The 19,812-nt window shown below is 39.7% G+C and overlaps 1 protein-coding gene across 1 annotated transcript in view; it reads left to right on the plus strand.

Moving 5' to 3' along the window:
- SLC39A6 (solute carrier family 39 (zinc transporter), member 6) overlaps positions 1-15,378 on the plus strand; it is a 73,555-nt gene extending 58,177 nt beyond the window's left edge. Inside the window, exons 3-8 of the mRNA XM_010583580.1 lie at positions 657-869; positions 2,456-2,525; positions 3,854-4,231; positions 12,164-12,244; positions 14,258-14,448; positions 15,226-15,378. Of these exons, the coding sequence (XP_010581882.1) occupies positions 657-869; positions 2,456-2,525; positions 3,854-4,231; positions 12,164-12,244; positions 14,258-14,448; positions 15,226-15,378 (1,086 nt within the window). The remainder of the gene's footprint in view (positions 1-656; positions 870-2,455; positions 2,526-3,853; positions 4,232-12,163; positions 12,245-14,257; positions 14,449-15,225) is intronic.
- Positions 15,379-19,812: the final 4,434 nt, after the last annotated feature.

The raw sequence follows: 19,812 nt of genomic DNA on the forward strand, positions 1-19,812 counted from the left end.
GCAAAGGTAACATGTTCCAGCTTTCAGATGAGATGGATAAAAAGGACTGCGGATCCTGTGGTGGTTTCTGAGCCCTGCCTGTAATTCATTGGGTTCTTCTTTTTCCTTTCAGTTAACTTTGCATTTGCTGTGTGAGGTTATGTAAATTGAAGTGTGTGAATGAGGTGTCCTAGAAGTTTTTCGATTCTGAACATATCAGTAGCTAGTGAGGAGGGGAAGAATGTCAGGCTTCCTTTAAAGAAGGAAATTACTGCCAAGTTCCTTGTAGAAAAAGGTGTTTGACATCTATGAGCTGTCTTAGATGGGAAAGTAATTGGTGTGCTGGCTGTGGCTACTACTTAAAATGCAGTTTCCTTGATGGTGTCAGGAGTTTTTGTGGGGACAATTGTAGATCTTGTATTGAGCAGTATGCATGTAGCTTCAGCAAGAGGGTGAATACCAGGCCTACTCTCAGTCCTTGCAATGTGTTTTTTTCCTGTGAACAGATTTCTTCTTTTTTTTTTTTTTTGGTTTGTATACCAGAGCATTTACCCCATGAAAATTGTCAAGTCTCAACTCCAGACTTGATGAAAAGAGTGTGAAGAATACTTTCTATGTTTCTTATGTTACCAGTTCTTTTGAATATAATGACTCTCCACATTTGGTTCTCCCCTTAGTCTCATGGAAACCATCACCATCACCACGAAAAGCCTCTGCTTGAACAAAACAAAGGCTCTATGTTCAAGCATCTTGTTTTTCAAAGTACAGAGGAGAGTGCTTACCTGGATTCTACATGGAAGGGACTTACAGCCCTTGGAGGATTGTATTTCATGTTTCTAGTGGAGCATTTGATCACTTTAATAAAGCAGTTTAAAGACAAGAAGAAAAAGGTAGAGAAACTATTATTTTGAAGCTATATAGTATTGCATGATCATTTCTGAATACACTTATAAAAAAATCTGGGGTATCATATATCTGTCTGAATTTAATAGTGATTGCTGACTTGATTAGTGTTATAATTACATTTATATTAGTGACACATATACTTTTAAGCTACATGGTAACTTTTTTGTGTGGTCCTGTTACAGAAGAGCTCTGAGCTATTTCGTAACCAGACATATATATATATATGTATAGTACAGGCTTGACACCACAGTGAACTGTTTAATAAGCAACCATCCAATTGCACCCTTTGTTTTAACAGAGTGATTTAAGAAGTTACTGTTCATTATTGACTTCCTTCTGACATCTCAAGGCAATTATATAACTGACTATCTGAACTGTTTTCATTATTATTTTAATTCTCAAACTGGATGAAGTAACATGGCCTTGTACAGTTATTGTACTCCTGTTGAGGAGGGCACTTGCACAAAACGGGTAAGGGTGGCAGTAAGTGCTTACCTAAATAAGCATCCAACTGCACTGTAGAAAATGACTTCATTAGATAGTGTTCCATTTGGAAACAGTCTGCCAAGCCCCTCGTTTCTTTCCTTTCTCTCTCCCCCAAAAGAGCAGCAATACAGCTTTCAGATTACTATGCTGGTTTTTATGTGGAAGGTAAATAATAACTGAATTTTAGCAGTCATAAATGTTGGTAACTTGCCAATTATTGGTAACTGAGTTCTTTAAAGACTAGTCTAGCCAGGAATAAAAAATGATGTAAAAGTTGACTCTGTAAAAAAAGATACAGTAAAAGCTGGCGATATCTTAAGCTTTGCTTGAAGAAAGCTAGTAACTACTAATTACTTAGCTTAAAAATAGCTGATTTCTAGGGTACCAGAATGACTGATAATCTCTGTTTAGTTTTATTGTTAAATTGGTTGTTAAGGCAGCAGTCTCAGAGCAGATGCCATGTAAGCTCTTTGACTTTGGTCACAGGAGGTTGTGTTGGCGTGGTTTATACTGAAGCTAAACTAACTGCGAGCTACAGGCTCACTTTGCCTCTCTCTAGTTAAATTTATTTGCCAAGAGAGGACATGAAGATTTCCAAGCAAAGCAAGTATTTTCTGTGTCCTTCTCTTAGCCACCGGGAATAGATTTCCCGTTAGACTAGTTACACCCTTCTAGATACTGAGTCACTGATCATGAATTGTGATACATTAGTGAGCAACGATTAGAGATTTTACTTGTTTTTCCTTCAGTACACTAGAAAAAAACCATTATGCTGGCACTAGAATGGAAAAGAATTAGTGGAATAACTTCTTAGATGAACCCCTCTGCTTATTCCGCATGAAAAAATGTAGAGTATTTATCCGTGTGGTTTTGTTTGTTTTTCTCCTATGGAGCCTGAGGAGCCTTTGTCGTCTTACTGTATTTAGCTGAGTTTCTAATGTTCCTCTTCTGTACTCTTTATATGGCTTCCATGCTGTCCTCTTTCTGTGCAGGCTGCATAAATGTTGTGAATATAATGTTGCTCATGTATGTCCTGAAAAATAAGTAAAATATTCATAACTACAGTATTTTCTTTTGGAATAAGAAAAAAAATGAAGATGATGGAGAAAGTAAGAAGTTTTCAGCGAACGAAGAAAAGTTAGATACAGATGATCGTAAGTCTCAGTAATATTGTACTTACTGTCATTATTTTGTGGCAGCACTGTTTAAAAAACACCTGACTGATGGCAGCTCATAGATCTGCTTCTTACTGTAGGTTGGATCACTACCTAGTTGAATTCTTTTCACAAAAAAACCCATCTGTGCATTGATATGGAGACGACTAGCTGTATTGGCTGCCTTCCTTTAAAAAGTATCGATAGGTTGGAAGTAGCGAATTCAGAGTTTTGAAGCCTTAAGCCTTTTAATTCTGGATTTAACAGCAGAAGTTGAAGATGTTCTGTGAAGCAATTCTGGCTACGCCTGCTGCAAATACAGCTGTACCTACTTGCTTCTACACTTCTCTTTAGACGGTTAGATGTTATATGCGTGATCCATTATTTAGATTTCTGTATATCTTGAGTCTGGATTTTGTTATTTTGAGTATGTATTTATTTATAAGGTTGATAATCTAAAATCCTAGAGGCTACTTGAAGTATTTGGACTGCAAATGGTCATGTGTCCCCAAGATCAGGTGCAAGCCAAAACATACCTCACTAAATACTTGTTAGCTCTTGTAGCTAAAAGAGGCATTCAGCTTTTTAGAATAATTTTATAACTAATGAAAGAGTTGTTGGTAATGTGGGGGAAAAAAGTGTATTTGTTCATTTAATTGCAGGGGAAGAATTTAGCAAGTTTTAGGAGTTAGTTAAAATAACTAACCTTAGTGTGCCACTGATGTTTATATGAGGATGTTTCGTGGTCTGTGTTGATGACTTTATTTTGGAGTGTTTATTTTTCAGGTGTTCAAACTTAAGCTCCAGTATTTATATAAATCACAGGAGTTTCCAAAATTATCTATAACATAATCCTTTTTTGCATTCTTATTCACCAGTCCTAAGATGAATAAATGGCATATGCTTTCCAGGCACTTTGTCTTTCTGAAGCAATTGAACTAACAGCCTTCATGCTGTGAAACTGGGACTTAGAGCCTTATACTGTTTTGTTTAAATTGCACTGGGTCTTAGAGTAAAAGCTTTTTTACCTTTTCGGAGGCATTTGTGACCATAACGTAGGGGGTGCTTCAGTAGTAGGGGACAGAAACTAAAAGTTTTTCTTATTTTGATCTATCAGGAATTATCTCAGAAATCTGATTAAAGAAAAATAAGTTGTGGAAACCCTTGGAAAAAAAAAAAACCTTCTGGTACAAGAAGCTGGGGCATCATTCCCAACTGCTAGACTTACTAGTTTTTTCTTTACTGTATCACTTAACTTGTTTATTGTATCTTTGCTGCCTAGGTGATTTTAAAAATGTGTAACATTATACTCTGGGGTTTTGTAACAGGGCCTGAGGGCTATCTAGGGACAGACTCTCAAGATCCATCGCCCTTCATTTCTCAGCAGCCGATGGTACAAGAAGAAGAAGAAGTGATGATAGCTCATTCTCATCCAGAAGAGGCTGACAATGAATATGTGTCCAGGGGCTGTAGAAACAAATGTCATTCTCACTTACATGATACTCTAGGACAGACAGATCATCTTAGTCATCATCACCATGACTACCATCATATTCTGCATCACCATCATCATCAGAACCATCATCCCCACAGTCACAGTCAGCGCTACTCGCGTGAAGAACTGAAGGATGCCGGAATAGCAACTCTGGCATGGATGGTGATTATGGGAGATGGACTACACAATTTTAGTGATGGCCTAGCAATCGGTAAGTGTTAGCTTGGACACTGCAGCTTTGTTGTATGTGAGGACTATAAAGTCTTCTTTGACTTACCTCTTTATTAGGAACATAACTGGTGGCTCTTTGAAGCCTGAACTTTTATCTGATAGCAGCTCTGAATAAATAAGAAATCTCGTTTAACAACCTGGAGATCAGTGACCAATGAAACAGAAATTATGTGCTTACAACTATGTTTCTTTAGGAAATCTATAAACTTTGCTTTATTTCCTACTTTTAGCAAAGTTAAAGCTAACATTTTTTTAAAACTAAAGCTAGGCTTATAAAACAATATTTGGGACTTAGAGCTGATTTTGTATTTCAATGCCTGCAAGTGCTCAGCAATTTTTATTTTTTTAAGACAAGCTTGTCTTTTTGGTCACATAAGTAACTGTTTTCTCCACTTCAGTCAGGCCACTAGTATCATTGGCTTCTCTGTATCTTTTTCTCTTCCATCTTCTCTTGTTAGGCAGCACAGTCAGGTTCTGTACTTTGCACATCTGGCTTTGCCTAAACTAGGCCCTGGTTACACATCATGTGTAAGTTTCCCCAGCAACTGGTGAGTAGGGAGATGGGACCCTGGTTTCTATCTGCTTTAGCCTGAAGATTACCCAAATGGATTAGGCAATATATATGTGTGATTTTTGCACTGTGGGAGGTAGGCGTGCATTCATTTTTACTGTAAAATGAATTTGGTCCAAGGCATTGTGTTCTCTAAGGTGCTTTTTACACTTTTGCATAGCAGTCCTGTCACATCCAGATTCTCAGATCTTCCCATCCACTAAAGAGCATCATTGCAGTTCTTCCTAGTGCTCATACTAACCTTCCAGAGAAGGTCTGTGCTGCTTTTTGTATCCTAGGAATGTGTGAGTAGAGCATTAATTAATAGGACATTAGTTAGCTATTACCTGTCAGAAATATGATTCATGGAGAAGATGCCAATAAAGTCACTATATGTTGCCTTTATGCAGATTTTTGGATTAAGAGTATCTACATCAATTAAAGGTGTGTAGCATAAGTAGATTCTTTCAGATGCTCAGTGTGCTGTACTCAGTCTCAAAACAGGCTCAGTCTCTCTTCTTGGAAAAGTATTTTAAAAAAAAAATTATTTTCTTAAACACCAGTCTTACTCTGCTCAAAATCTTGTTCTTAAAGTTGAGTGTAATAGTCCATTTTTTGAGGTGTTTTTTTTTTAAATTTAAACTGGTATAAAGTTATTTTACACGTAAATGGAACATTTATCTTTTTGTTCCTTTTTTTGTTCGTGTCCCTGTTTTTCCCTTACATGTTGTAGTTGTTCAGTCTTTTTTGACAATGCTTCAGTGAAAATATTTCTTTTATCATAAAAATAACAGATTGAATGTTATGGTTTGGATTTCTGGCTGGGAGGTCAGATTTGAGAACTCCTTTTTTTTTTTTTTTTTTTTTTTTCCTAGGAGAGCTACACTACAGGTATTTTAAAAGGTTAAAGTCAGTCATAGAAAGTGAAGTAAAATCAGTAGTCTTCAGTCCTTATGCTAGTCTTCCGTCATCTTGACTTTAGTATTTAAGACTAATCTTTACAGGTATTGAATTAATTTCCAGCTCGTATAGCATACTGGGGTCAGTTCAGTGGTATCAGTCTTTCTGTAAATTTTATTGTAGAAACAAGTTCATTCTTGTTTGAGGAGAAAACCCAATCATAACTATTTTTGCACAGCAGTATTTGCAGTTGTTCAGATTCAGTCAATTCAAAGTATAATGTGAAGAGACCTTCTGATTTAATCTCATTTTTGATGAAAGTTGAAGCATGGAATGTAAATTTCCAAGCAGATCAGTAGTGAAAATGTGGTAGAAGGAGGAGGATTTGCATACAAATGACATGCAGAATCAATTACCTCTTAGCATTAGGGAGATTTGGGAAGAAGCTATGACTTTATAGTTATGAAGGGAAAAGTGTGAGGAAGGTTAATAAAGGCTTATTGAACAAGTGAGAGCAATAGCTTTTAGAAGTCCTGCTGTGTAGCTTGTTCAGGCTAATGGAAATGTGGGTTTCCTTTAGTTCTGGATGTGCTCAAAAGTATTATGGCAAAACATCGATTTGATGATGTTGTGAGGATGCCGATACTACTTGTATAGTATCTTACCTGTATTTAAATAAAGATGTGAATGCTTCTGTGAAGAATCCTCAAATCTGTTGTCCTAATTCTGTAGGAATAAGATTTAAAAGTGCTTATTTTTCTATTAAAGCATGGAACAGTTGCATCTGACTAATTTGTACAGAATGATCTTCTGTGATTTGAACTTTTCTGTGTAGCTTCAACTAAATAACTAAAATGCAGAACACTTTTTACACTAATCTTGTGTATATATTTTTTCTTTAGCTCTTTTTTGAGAAAAGTGATGTCTTAAAAGTATATTTTAAGATACTGTGACACTATTAAATCAACTTCTTTAGAGGGGATAATACCAGATATATTAATGTAGTCTTCATTTGTTAATGTTTCAAGACACTTTTTAGCAGTGAAAAATAGGTACTCCTGTTATTTAAGCTTGTACTTTGGCTGCTGTGTATCCATATAGTATGTGGCCATATCAGCCATCTAGGTACTTTGCAAAGCGGTTAGGTTTTGTCTGGCTTGCCTTTGTGGTCCCAAAATTAGATTTACCAGGTGGGATTAAGCTGGATTCTTGTATTTTTAGTTGTCCTCTAACAAGTGATAAGACTAGGAAAACATTGTACAGAGACAGTAACATAGAGGAACTTGTAGATTATTGAGAATGCAGGCATGGGAGAACGTAATTACCTTCTGTCTTCCTCTACTTATCTAGCCTCCTCAGAAACTGAAGCCAAATTGAATGCTGATGAATTCTCCTGTCTTAGTGGGAGATAACTGTAGCTATCCTGTCTGTCTCTCAAAATCTGATTCCAAAACTATAAAGCAGTATTTGGAGGTGGGGCAAACAGACCGGTACCTAGAAAAGATTGATAGTGTTCACTAATAATCACTTTTGCTAGTCAAGTAGCAGTAACTCCTGTCACTTACCTGTTAATTACTGTGTAGATTCCTATGACTGAATGTTTTGGAGTGCATTGGAAAACACTCCTGCTGAAGGCTCAAGTCAAAATCGCTTTCATCTCGCACACTGTGTACATCTGAATTGGACTTCACAGATAGAGTCATAGAAACGGGTGCCCTCTACAGGTCATCTAGTTGAACCCTCTGCCTGAAATGGCCCTTGGAAACACTAGATTGAGTCAGTCGTGGCTTTGCACAGCCAAGCCTTGAAAATCCCCACAGATGGGGAGATTCCACCATGTCTGTGGCTGACCTTTTCTAGTGTTGCACTACTGTTTCTTAATAAGGAAAGCTTTATTTATGGTCCAGCCCAAAGCTCCCAAATTGTGATTTGCAGCATCTCTCCCTGTCGTGTCATCTGTCACTACTTTGAAGAGTTATGCTCCTTCATATTTGTGACTGCACTAAAAGTACTTACAAGCTGCTGTTAGACCACCCCTTAGTGTGGTGGAGAGGGAGGTTAAATATACCCAGCTTCCTCAAGCTTTTAGGCCTTATGCTGTAGACCTCTGATCATCTTGTCAGCCTCTATTGCGCAGTATTCATATCCAGTTTGAACTGGGGCACCCCAAAGCAGACAGAAAATCCCAGGAACAGCCTCACCAATGCTTAGCAGAGGGGGATAAGAACTTAGTCTGCTAGCCTTGCTTCTCCTAAGACTATGTAGTTTGTGGTTCACTGTGCTTGCAATGAGGGCACACTGTTGGCTCATATTCAACTTGTTGTCCATCATTATCCTTGTGTCCTTTTTGAGAAGGCTGCTATTTCAGCCAGTCAGTTCCTACGTTGTCCTAATGCTTGAGGTTGTTCTGCCCCACGTGCAGAACTTCTCACTTTTCTTCTTTGAACTTCATAGGATTTCTGTTGGCCTAGTCTTCAAGTTTACCACAGTCTGTCTTGTCTAAAGCTCTTGTGCTTGATGTGTCAACTCAGCCCTTACTTTCTCCCCCCTGCCTCTCAGTTTAGTGTCGTCTGAAAATTTGCTGATGGTGCAGTTCGTGTCATCCAGATCATTAGTGAGGATACTGAAGAAAATCAGTTGCAGTATTTGTCCTGGTGAACTCTACTTGTTACTAGCCAACCATCAGGCCCTGTTAGCCCAGCAGTCCAGCCAATGTGCAGTCATCTAACTGTCAAGCCTGTACTTCCTCTGCTCCCAGATGAGACTGCTGTAGGAGACAGTGTCAGAAATCCTACTAAGGTCAAGTTCTGTTATATTCACTGCTGTTGCCATCTCTGTAGTCAGTTATTGCCTCAAGCTGGGTCAAGCATTTGGAGAGGGATTTGAAGAGGATATTCAACATGATCTTTCCAGGAAATGAGCTGAGGCTGACTGTTCCCCGAGTCCTGTTCTTTGCCTTTCTTAAAGATGGGAATAATGTTGTCCTTTTCCCGGAGTTCCAGTGGGGTCTTCTGTAGCCATGGTTTTCCATAGATGTGACTGCAAGGCTGCAGTCTACCATCGCTCAACTCTGTCAGCACCCTTTGGTGAGTCCCATAGAATCATTTAGGTTGGAAAAGACCTTCAAGATCATTGGGTCCAACCATCATCCATGCCCACTAAACCATGTTACCGAACTATGTTATGGAGTACCCCATCTACAAGCTTTTTGAATGCCTCCAGGGATGGTGACTCATCCCAGGATGCATCTGAGCGTTTCCATTTTTTTCTACGTATCTCTAAACTGTTGCTTCTCTGCTGTTTGCTGTCCCTTTCTTTCTGGAACGGTGCTGGGATCTGCAATCTGTCTCTGAAGACTGAGATGAAGGCAGTCCTGGTGCTTCAGCCTCTTTTTATGCCTACTGCTTGGTTCCCTTCCCCATCCATCAGCAGATGCAAATTTCTCCTGAACTTTGTTTCTCAGCTAGCATTGCTGTAGAACTGTTTCTTGTTATCATTGGTGTCTTGTTAGTCTTAGCTCCAGCTGGGCTTTGGTCTTCCTCCTTTTTGTTCCACTGCTTTCATCTTTCCTTGTTGCCAGTCTTTGTTTCTATTTCTTGTGTGCTTCCTTTTGGAGTCTCAATTCATTGAGACACACGCTGCTTAGCTGGGTGCATCAGAGTAGTTCATTTGTGCACTCTGTTAAGCATACTTTGCAAATCAGCTGCCTCTTCTGGGCATTTTTCCTCCGATTCCCAGGGTATTCTAACCTGCAATTCCTTAAGTCAGTCAAAGTCTGCTTCATTAAAATCTAGAGTCCTAACTTTGTGTCTTTCTTTCCCAGCTTTCTTCTGTATCCTGAACTCAGTTACCTCATGCTCACTGGAGCTCAAGATGCCATTTTTTGCTATATTTGCCATCAGTTCTTCCTCATTTGTGAGCAGCAGGTCAAGTAGAACTCTAATACTGGCTGGCTCTTGTATCATTTGTATTGGGAAACCATTGCCAAATTAAGGAACATCCTGGATTATGTGCCCAGTGCTATTAACCTTCACAGCTGAAAACTCTCATGTGAATGGTGATGTCTTATGTGGTTGTTCATAGGTAGCCTTATCCACCACCTTTTCTTGGTTAGGTGTTTTGTAACCATATTCCTAGTGTTACTCTGATCTTCACCAAGAGACTCAATAAACACAAGGAATTTCATTCATACATAGTTTTATACTGGAGCTCTGTGCGGTCAAGGAACTCCTTTATGTAGATAGGCAAGAAAAAAAAAGACTTGTGTTTGTCTTTTCTAGGCAGTCTGTATCTATCCATGACAGGCCAAACGAGCTTTGGTGGTATCTCCACAGCATCATCAAGGCAGGCTCCAGGGAAGCAAAGGACTTCCTTGGGCAGTAGCTCTGGTTGGCAGGTCTGCCTCTGCCCTCTATCCTGCACGAGAGGGAATCTCCTATCACTAAAAATCTTTCCTTTCTTTTTGTATTGCTGGCCCTAACCTGATGTGCTGAACAAATATTCTGGGCTAGGCAGAACCCATTTATCCTCTCACTGCTGCCAGGGTCATGACCATGTTCTTCAGATTAGCAGCTGCAAGTGGGGGAGAAGGGTTTTTCCTGGTGCCAGGCTTTGCCATTTTCAAATTTTACCCATCTTGGGAGTTCATGTTTCCTATTCCAGTGCTGCTTTGTTCCTGCCTTCCTCTTTAGTCTGAAGGGGCTTGGGCTCTTGCCTCTGTAGAACCTCTTCTGAAGACCTTCTCAGTCCCCTGTTCATTATCGCTCATCCAAAGATGCCTGCTCACTACTTCTTGCATCTCCTTCACTGGCTGCCCCAGCACCCATCCCAGAGGTAAAGCTGCTGCTGTTGTCACTGCAGGCAGGAGCATCAGACACTTCTTGCAGATGAAGACCTGGATAGCAGTGTCCACCCTCAGGAGCTACATCTGGGTAGAGGCTGCTGGAGTACTGGGGGTGGTGATCCCAGCAGAGAGAGGGGATTGTCTCCTGTGGTCTCTTCTCCATTGTAGCTCTTCCTCTGTGAGGAGTACTCCTGCGTCCCTTGCGTGCCAACTACTGCGACATGGCCTCGTGCCTCTTTTGACTGCTTATTGGCAGCATCTTGTTTGCTGGCACGCTCCTGGTAGCAGCTGAAGAGGAAGCTGGACGTGGTTCTGCTGCACCTCTCAGTGAGACTCTCCGAGCAGCCGGGGACCTCCCGTGCCACGTGTGAGCTGCGGTTCAGCTCTTCAGCCCTGCCGTGTGCTGCTTCCTCCTGAGCTGCTGTCAAATAAAACAATAGCAAGCAATAGAAGGAGTGGAGAAAACAAGAAAGATGAGGACTGTTGGACTAGTTCAAGGTGTTTTTCTGTTTTATTTTCCTCCACTTAAAGTATGATAGTTCATTTATGTGCAAGCTGCCTAGAATTCACAATCCTTCACTGCTGATTTCATGTGACTATATAGCCTCTCTTATATAGCCTTGAATTGGCTTCCCTTTTTCCAGAGTCTGACTCTTCTGCCCTGTTTTTGGCTGGGATAGAGTTAATTTGCTTCCTATTAGTTGGTATAATGTGGTTTGGATTTAGTATGAGAAGAATGTTGATAACACACTGATGTTTTCAGTTGTTGCTAAGCAATGTTTAGCCTAAATCAAGGATTTTTCAGCTTCTCGTGCCCAGCCAGCAAGAGCTGGAGGGGCACAAGGAGTGGGGAGGGGACACAGCCAGGGCATCTGACCCAAACTGGCCAGAGGGGTATTCCATACCATGTGACTTCATGCCCAGTATATAAACTGGGGGGAGTTGGCAGGGGGAGCAGATTGCTGCTCGGGGACTGGCTGAGCATCGGTCAGCAGATGGTGAGCAATTGCATTGTGCATCACTTGTCTTTCTTGGGTTATGTTTCACTCTCTCTTTGTTATCTTCCTTTTTGTTACTATTTATTATTATATTTTACTTTTTATTTCAATTATTAAACTGTTCTTACCTCAACCCATGAGTTTTACTTGCTTTTGATTCTCCTCCCTATCCCACTGGGGGGGGTGGGTGGGGAGAGGGGAGTGAGCGAGTGTCTGCGTGGTGCTTAGTTGCTGGCTGGGGTTAAACCACAACACTCTGAGGCGGCTGAGCTGCCTTCTTCCCTTTGTATCTTTAAAAAAAAGTGTCTTTTCTGACAGTATTTCCATTTATTGCATTTTTTTGAGGGGGTTGTGTTGTTGAAAGGTATTGGGCTTAGTTCAGAAATAAGATAGTGAGATTTGGTTTGTTTTGACTAATTGAAGGATTCTATGTTGCTTCTGATTTTGAAACTTACGAATCATAAACAACTGTTCAGTTAAAGTTTAAATGGTTCCACAAGCATAAGAAAAAATGGAGTGAAACTAATGTCCTAATCTGATACAAGCATATGCAACAATGCTTCTGCATGTCATGTCTGAATGTGGAGTAATGGTTTTGTTTTTTTTCCTGTCTCTTCATAGGAGCAGCCTTTACTGAAGGGTTATCTAGTGGTTTAAGCACTTCTGTGGCTGTATTTTGCCATGAATTACCTCATGAGCTAGGTAAGACTCCAATATTTCCATATGCTGCAGGTATAAGTACTTACAGGTGCACTCTGGAGAATTATAAGTGATTTCACTCTGTGGCACAGTAAAAAACTTCATCTTTGTCAGACTGTCTACCCAAGAATACTTTTAAAGGCTGTTTATTTTGTAATTGAGTTAATCTTCCTTTTTAAAAATCTAAATATTTCAGCTACTTTGTTTAAAACTCAAGTGTCTCTTGCAGTTACTTACAACTTGTTTGGTATAGTTCAATTGTAGTTTTTATTCTCCTTAGCAACATAAATTGTGAATTGCAGGAGAATACATGTCAGAATTTGCTTTTCTCACATCTCTCTTTAATTTTATTCTTGTGTTTGTGCTGTTAAAAGGCAGGTCACAATTAGTCCAACTCCTTTCTGCATAACACTTGCTGCTTTTTCATTAAGTCTTGCAAAGAACTGCTGTAGCTCTAAATTAAACTTGGAACTACTTAGAAATCTTCCTGGAAATAGTTTGTCTTTCAAGCTCAAGTGATTTAAATTCATAACCATAATTTCTCATGGGAATACATGTGTCTTACAGTGTAAGTTTAGTATTTGGCCCTTTTGCAGGGCAGCATGTGAGAATAGGGTGTAGCTGCTTAGTTTAACTCGGAACGAAGCTGATCTTTCCAATTGTCGAATCATTTTGAATGTGCAAGTGGTATTTCTTTCTTAGCTGTCATGGACACAGGCATACCTGGTGTATAGAATGAGGAAAGAGCAGTTTGCTTGCACTTTTTAAAGGTTTAATTCCCTAGAGCGTAGACTGTTCAATTTCATTTAATGGAGCTTGTAAACCAGTATGTGTATACATTGAACTATTTATTAAACAGTTTGATACATTGTCTGTCTGTACAATAACCTGATACAGAAATACATTACTCTGGAGAAAACACAGCTGGTTTTATGATGTGGGAGGAATTGAGTCTTGTTCATTGTAATATAAATTCCACGGGAATCGTGGAACTTGTATTAATTACATGTACTAAATGTTGTTAGTACAAATATACAAAATACATTCATGTTGCTAATCTGATAATTTTAGATTCAAATGTTCTATTGGTTTTGGAAGCAAGAAAAATCTTTAAAAATTTAAATCATGCTCCTTTAATCAGCACAGAAAACTTGATAGGAATACCTTCTTTAACAGAGGACATGAAGTGGTGTAGGAATACTGAAACAAATGGGACTAGCTGAAGTTAGCTGGGGATAAAATTGGATCATTCTGTTGTTAATGCAAAACAATGTTTATAACGTACCAGTTCATCTTAATTGTAATATCTTGTGGGAAAAGCTGTTGTAACAAATTACTCAGCTCAGCTTTGAAGATTGCTTTTGTTTACTTTAGCTGGAGATAACTTTTTTTATATAGAATCCATTTTATTTCCAAATAATAAGCTTATATTATTTTACTCTGGTTTAGATCTAATTTATCTAAACAACAAAAAAAATTCTATTCTGAATTATGGAAAACCTGCTTCTGGCTGGTAGTCTTATCATTCCTTCAAGTAAAAATAAGACTTTAAGGATCATTTACAGAAATTAATGAAGAAATTATTTCTAAATTTATGAAACAGCTAGACTTAATGTACAAAGAGCAGTTACAAGATAATAAATGGAATCATCACCATTGCTTTATGCGATTAAGTGGGAATATTTTATTTTAGAAACTTCTTTGGAATGCTCATGCATATCAAGTACTGCAGGATTTTACAGCGTTGGCTTAAATGCAAGCTACACTAAAAGCTGCTTCTTCCAAAAACCCTGAGACTTTAAGGTTATAAACTTACAATGTTTGCTGCTGTGTTGTTCTTCACGTGCGCTTTTTAATTTTCTGTCCCCCAGTGATTTGTGATGTTATGAAGGAAAAAAATAAGGCAGACAACAGTATAAAAATAGCTTAGTAATCTTGTAAGTAAGAGGAGAATTCACGAATACTGCAATAGTTATCTGAGGATGAAAACTTTTGTTTTGTTTTTTCCCTGTTTAGGAGATTTTGCTGTACTTCTAAAAGCTGGTATGACTGTCAAGCAAGCTGTGCTTTATAATGCTCTGTCAGCTATGCTGGCCTATCTTGGAATGGCAACTGGGATTCTTATCGGCCATTATGCAGACAATGTTTCTATGTGGATATTTGCACTTACTGCTGGCCTGTTCATGTATGTGGCTCTTGTGGACATGGTAAGTGGCTAGACCTACTTGAATTTTATATAACATAGTTTAAGAATTAATGCTCATTATATTTTGATCTCAAGATAAATTCTTCCATTTTCTCTCCGTCATCTTTTTCTGCGCTTGAAGGCGCTGATGAGTACGCAGTGCAAGTGCTCAGTTAAATGTTCAGGTGGAAGATTGCTTTTATTTAGACTACTGTAGTAATGGAGATTGTTTCTCCCTTCGTTGTTAAACAAAGGCAGTTAGCAGCAGTAAAAAATTTGCTTCTGACAGTGGCTAGTATAAGCAGGTAGCCAGTAAGACTGCAAGTTGCACGCTGTCAGTGCCACCAAATGCGCTTCAGCTTTTGTATTAAATCATTACTGCTTCTTGGGACAGAGACAGAACTGTATTAAAATCTGTACTGTACCTCAGAAGTATAAAGAATTTGGTGTATGTTCGTGAAAGCTTAACTGTCGTCTTAAGGATATAATTCCTGGTGTGGCTTGATTAAATCAGTTGGTAAATAATCATATCTTGAGTAAATGGCTGGCTTAAGACATCAGCATAATTATCATGAAAACATTAGAAATTGGAACACTGCAGATTGTCTCTAAATACAAAAGTAGACTCTTGATAATGTTGTTCATGTTGAGTGACAGCTAATTCAAGGAGTAGCATTAATGCAGTCAACAGGAAGGACTAGATGAGTAAGGCTCTGCTACCTCATGCCTCATGGTTGAAGAACTGCATTTGAAGTAACTGTTTATTTTGAAGGCGTTTAACATTGTCTTGTTTGTTTAGGTGCCTGAAATGCTACACAATGATGCCAGTGATCATGGATGTAGCCGCTGGGGGTACTTCCTGTTACAGAACGCTGGGATTCTCTTGGGTTTTGGGATAATGCTGCTTATCTCCGTATTTGAACATAAGATTGTATTCAGCATAAACCTATAATCCTGGTTGCCAGGAAGAGATCTTGGTGTTAAATTATAAGTGGTAGGTTTTTTTTCTATTAAATTCCCCTAATGGAGAGGTACGTTTGATATAGACTAGATATTTTTATTCGTGTGCTTTGTTGCCGTGTCCCTCCCTCCCTTTTCCCCCGATAGAAGTGAACACTGTAAAGTTTTTTTTCACTTAGGGTTTAGCGTGCGTATGGTACTGTGGAAAGTTGTACTTAGTAAAACATGGTGAAAGTGCCAAATCTATTAAAGGAGTATTGTTGGGGAGGGGGGGTAGGGTTGGGTTTTTTTCGTAAATTTGTTTACTGTATGTAACTATATGTAACTTTTTTTTTACTTCAATGTTTTTGTTGGTTTAAAGAAATAAAACGACAGTGGTTTTTATTTTAGCACAATCAAAATCAGTAGATACAAAGCACAGTGAGCAGCATAAAACAAGAAAAAGATGTGTAATGGGTAGCATGTGTTTATATTGGTAGAAACTCATCTCTTCTGCATCCACCTAGTTTACACGGAGTGGCAGATGAGTCCACTCCATCCTTTTTGCGGTGGTTCTTTTCTCAATAGCTTGTGGATTCTTTGTGTTTTATCCCAGTTGGTTTCTACTCCAAACAAATTCTCGTGAAATCCCGTTTTGAGTGTTTGCACCAAATGTTTTATTTGCTTCATCCCCTCTGATGTGCGTTGTGCTTCACTGATTTCTCAAATCAGGAACAAAGTACAGCTATTAGATTGTAAAAGCATAGCTCTAGCTCTAATATATGTCAATTCCATCAAAAAGACTTTTATTCTTTGCAACAACTAAAGCTGAGAAGTCCAAAATAGCAAAATTTCTTTGACAGCATATATAAGGAAACAGCATGTTAAGGATAATTATAAGTGTATATGTAAGTATGTAGTTTGAGCTTACAGTCTTAATATTTTAACCACCCTGGCAGTAACTGAAGGAAGGAGAAGGATGAAAAAGACAATGGCAAAATAAATAAATTATGCATTTGCAGGGAAGGTGAACATTAGACAACTTTTATATAATGAATAAGTAACAGAATTTATGCTATCTTAACTAGCTAGCTTTAAAAATCTCAGAAACAGAACAATTAGAACTTATTTCTGATCCAGCTTTACCATTGTTTTAAATCATCAGCTGAATAAGAAGCTTGAACAAAGAGGAAATGTTCATATTACCATGTCTGACAGGTTAAAACAGCCTGGCCTATGGTGGTCTTTCATACAATGAAAGCCAAAACTACTCTTATCACCTCAGAAATATATGCTTGGAATGAATTGAGAGGTTTTGAGGGGTTTTTCCACTAGTTAAGAAACGGGGATCACAAAAGGTTCTGCAGCTAGTGGCACATTAGCTTTTCTTCCTCCTTCAGTCTTCCCGCAGGTTAACGAGATTGACATTTAATCTTCTGCCTGCAGTGATGAACTCCTGTTCCTTGCCTCCTTTGAAGTCAGGGGGTAGAGGAAGGAATACTTCCTTCAGCTCTGCTAATGCGCCCCGAGGGGAGCACTCAGCTGTGGTGGGGTCTTACCAGCTCCCCCAGATCTGCGTGTGTATGAACCTCTGTATCTCTTTGCTTGGTGAGCAGTGGTTTGGAGAGAAGAATGGACTTCTCTTTTGGAAACACTCATTTTCCTCCTCCCCAGTTTAAGTTTGCATCACTGGAAGGTACTCTGGTGTTGGGCTTTCATCTCTAACAGGAACACTGACAAAACATAGGTGCATTCCCTCCCTTCATCAAGCACTTTATATTTTGTGTGCCTTTTATTCTATGCTGTTGCATTTTGATTAAGCCTCTAGACTTTTGTTAGAAGCACACATCTGAACAGAGGAGTCGTGCCATGGTACGATAGCCATCTGCTATGTTTTTATAGCATCTCCTTAATCACCCATCCTGTGCTCTTTTTAGTCTTTTCTTATAGCAGTAATATTCTAGTGTTCCCAAGCTGGAATTAGTAATATCTCTGAGTGTGATGAAAAATGGATGTAGATCTACCCATTGCTTCTGTAACTTCCACACTCTTAAACTGTTAGCTTATTTGAACTCTCTGAGTTAGTCTGAACTCTTACGACACTTCTGCCCTTACCTGTGCTATGTTCATTTCTTGACTTTGTTGTAGCTAAACTCTGCCTAAAACCCACCTACTGATCTTCATCTTTCTTTGCTACCTCAGGTGCTTGAATACCATAATCTTTGGCTCGTTGAAAGCTGTTTCATTTCTGGCATGTGCATGTCGCTGCTTTCTTTAGAAAACAAGCAAGTTCAAAACAACCACGCCAACCACGATGCTGACACACGTACACACACTAAATCTGTCAAAACGGGATTTTTCATGTCTTGACTACTGCATCTTGCTATACTGGCCTCCCGTCTTGGCAGTCCCACCTCATTCCAGATCTCTCAAAATGTGGCTGCTTTTCCTCTGGAGGTCTCTTCCTGATGTCTCGCTATTGCAGGTGAATGTGTCACCCTTTGGAGTGGTCTGACTGGACACTGACCTGTCTAAATGAGTCTTGCCTTTGCTAGGGTAATGGTAATAATCACCATCAGAGCTGACATGCCTCAGTTCATGCTCCTGTACTGCTCCTCACGAGCAAGATGTGTACCTGGGCAAAAAAATCAGTAAGATTTCTCCCCTCCTTCCCTCCAAACCGTTCATCGCAGCTCTGTTCTGCTGAAACGCAGTATCTGAGATGCAACCTCACTGCATCCTAGTGGGGTTTGTAGGGCTTGGGCACTGTGTTTACCAGTGGTCTGGTAAACCACCATAAATTCAGTGTGCCCGTGAGTCCTTAGCCTTCTGTCCCCCCCCTCGGCCATTACAGAAATCAGGCATGCTCCGTCTCTTTGGTCATGAGGTATTTCAGACTTGGGTGAGCTCAGTTCACTTGGAGTTTTTTACTGGTGGTTCCTGTTAGCCTACAACCTTAATAGCCGCTAGTTCAGCTGGACTTCTTTTGTCCATGTGCTTGGTATGAGTAGGAAGCAGGCACGTAGCCTAGTGTTGCCCAAGAGATTTTAAGATCAATGTCTAAATGATGGAGATAAACCTACATGTTTCAGTCAGTGTTTCCACTGGGTTCTTGGCTGGCTTCCAATGTAATTGACTGACATTAAAATATCTGCATATCAAAACACATTGCTAATGTAGCAACATGAAAAATAAATTGCCTTTAGAGCATGTGGGCAGAAATGGTTTGATAAGCTAGACACAAGCATATCCCACCCATTCAGTGCTCTTTGATCTTTGAGGGAGAGATGTCCATGACGGACAGCTGTCCAAACTAGTAATTGACTATAGACTGAAGTCTGCTGTAGGTTTGTACCAGCAAGATGACAAAAGTGTTTTGTTTTTTTTTTTTCTTTGTTAGCCTTATAAAGTAGAATCTTCATCTGTTGCAATGTACTCGCATTGAAAATACTCACGGTTTGGGAAACTGATAGGGCAGAGCCTCTAAGCAGCCTTTTATTTTTATGCGTATATTTTTCTGCCTCAGTTTGTAATGTGCCTGGCTATTCTGGCTGAAAAATGGAAGTGTCCCTGTTTTGTGTACCTGTCTATGTGTTAATAATGGTACAGACCTTAATTTCATTTGCTGTTACAGCTGCCTTATTTAGTGCCTGTGCTAGATGCAGGTAAACAGAATAGGCAAACGGTGCTGCAATAAAAGTTTTGGGTTTTGTTTGGTTTTTTGACATGTTCTTCTAATGTTTTTGGCCTGTATTTGTACAGAAAAGGTGTCGTGTGTAGTCGAGAGTCAAAAAAAGGTGTGGAAACTCTCATCTGCCCAGCCTGTGGGTTGAGGTGCCGGTACGGTTTCTCTGCTCCTTTGTGGCCAGGGCACTCAGAGCGATGCCAGGTGTGTTGCAGGAACGCAGCTCAATTGCATTTATATAAAATGCAGTCAAGGCTAAAATGGAATTCAGAGTGGCTCTCCTGCTGCCTGAGAGACCAGCACAGTTAAAATTTCTGTAGAAGAACCGGGTCGTTCTGTTTGCCACAAGCAAGCAGCAGAAAGATGTTTTCATGAAAATGTGCTTTTATTTTTAAAAATACCTTTTTTTGGTGCATCCAGGATCACTGTAGCTATTCCTGTATTGCTGCGTGCTGGAGGAAATAAAACACTGAACCAAACGCTGGTTTTTGAGTGATGTGGTTAGGGTCAGTTAACCTCTTTGATTTCCAAATTCGGTTTCCTCACGGTTGGTAAAACCCACGGCCTTGTGCGGGAATTTGCTTCCCGAAGGAAAAAAAAAAAAAAGCAAAATCTCGCCTTGCGGCCTCTTCCCGCCTCCCGGCCGGCGGGACCCGGAACGGGACGGGGGGACCGGGGACGACGGACGCCTCTATCGGGTTCCGCCGCCCGCTGCCGTCCGTCATCGCGGCGCGCCGGCGGGGCGGGGCGGTCGGCATGGCG

This window comes from Haliaeetus leucocephalus, unplaced genomic scaffold (genome assembly GCF_000737465.1).
Source record: "Haliaeetus leucocephalus isolate CR32 unplaced genomic scaffold, Haliaeetus_leucocephalus-4.0 Scaffold915, whole genome shotgun sequence".
Lineage (NCBI taxonomy): Eukaryota > Metazoa > Chordata > Aves > Accipitriformes > Accipitridae > Haliaeetus > Haliaeetus leucocephalus.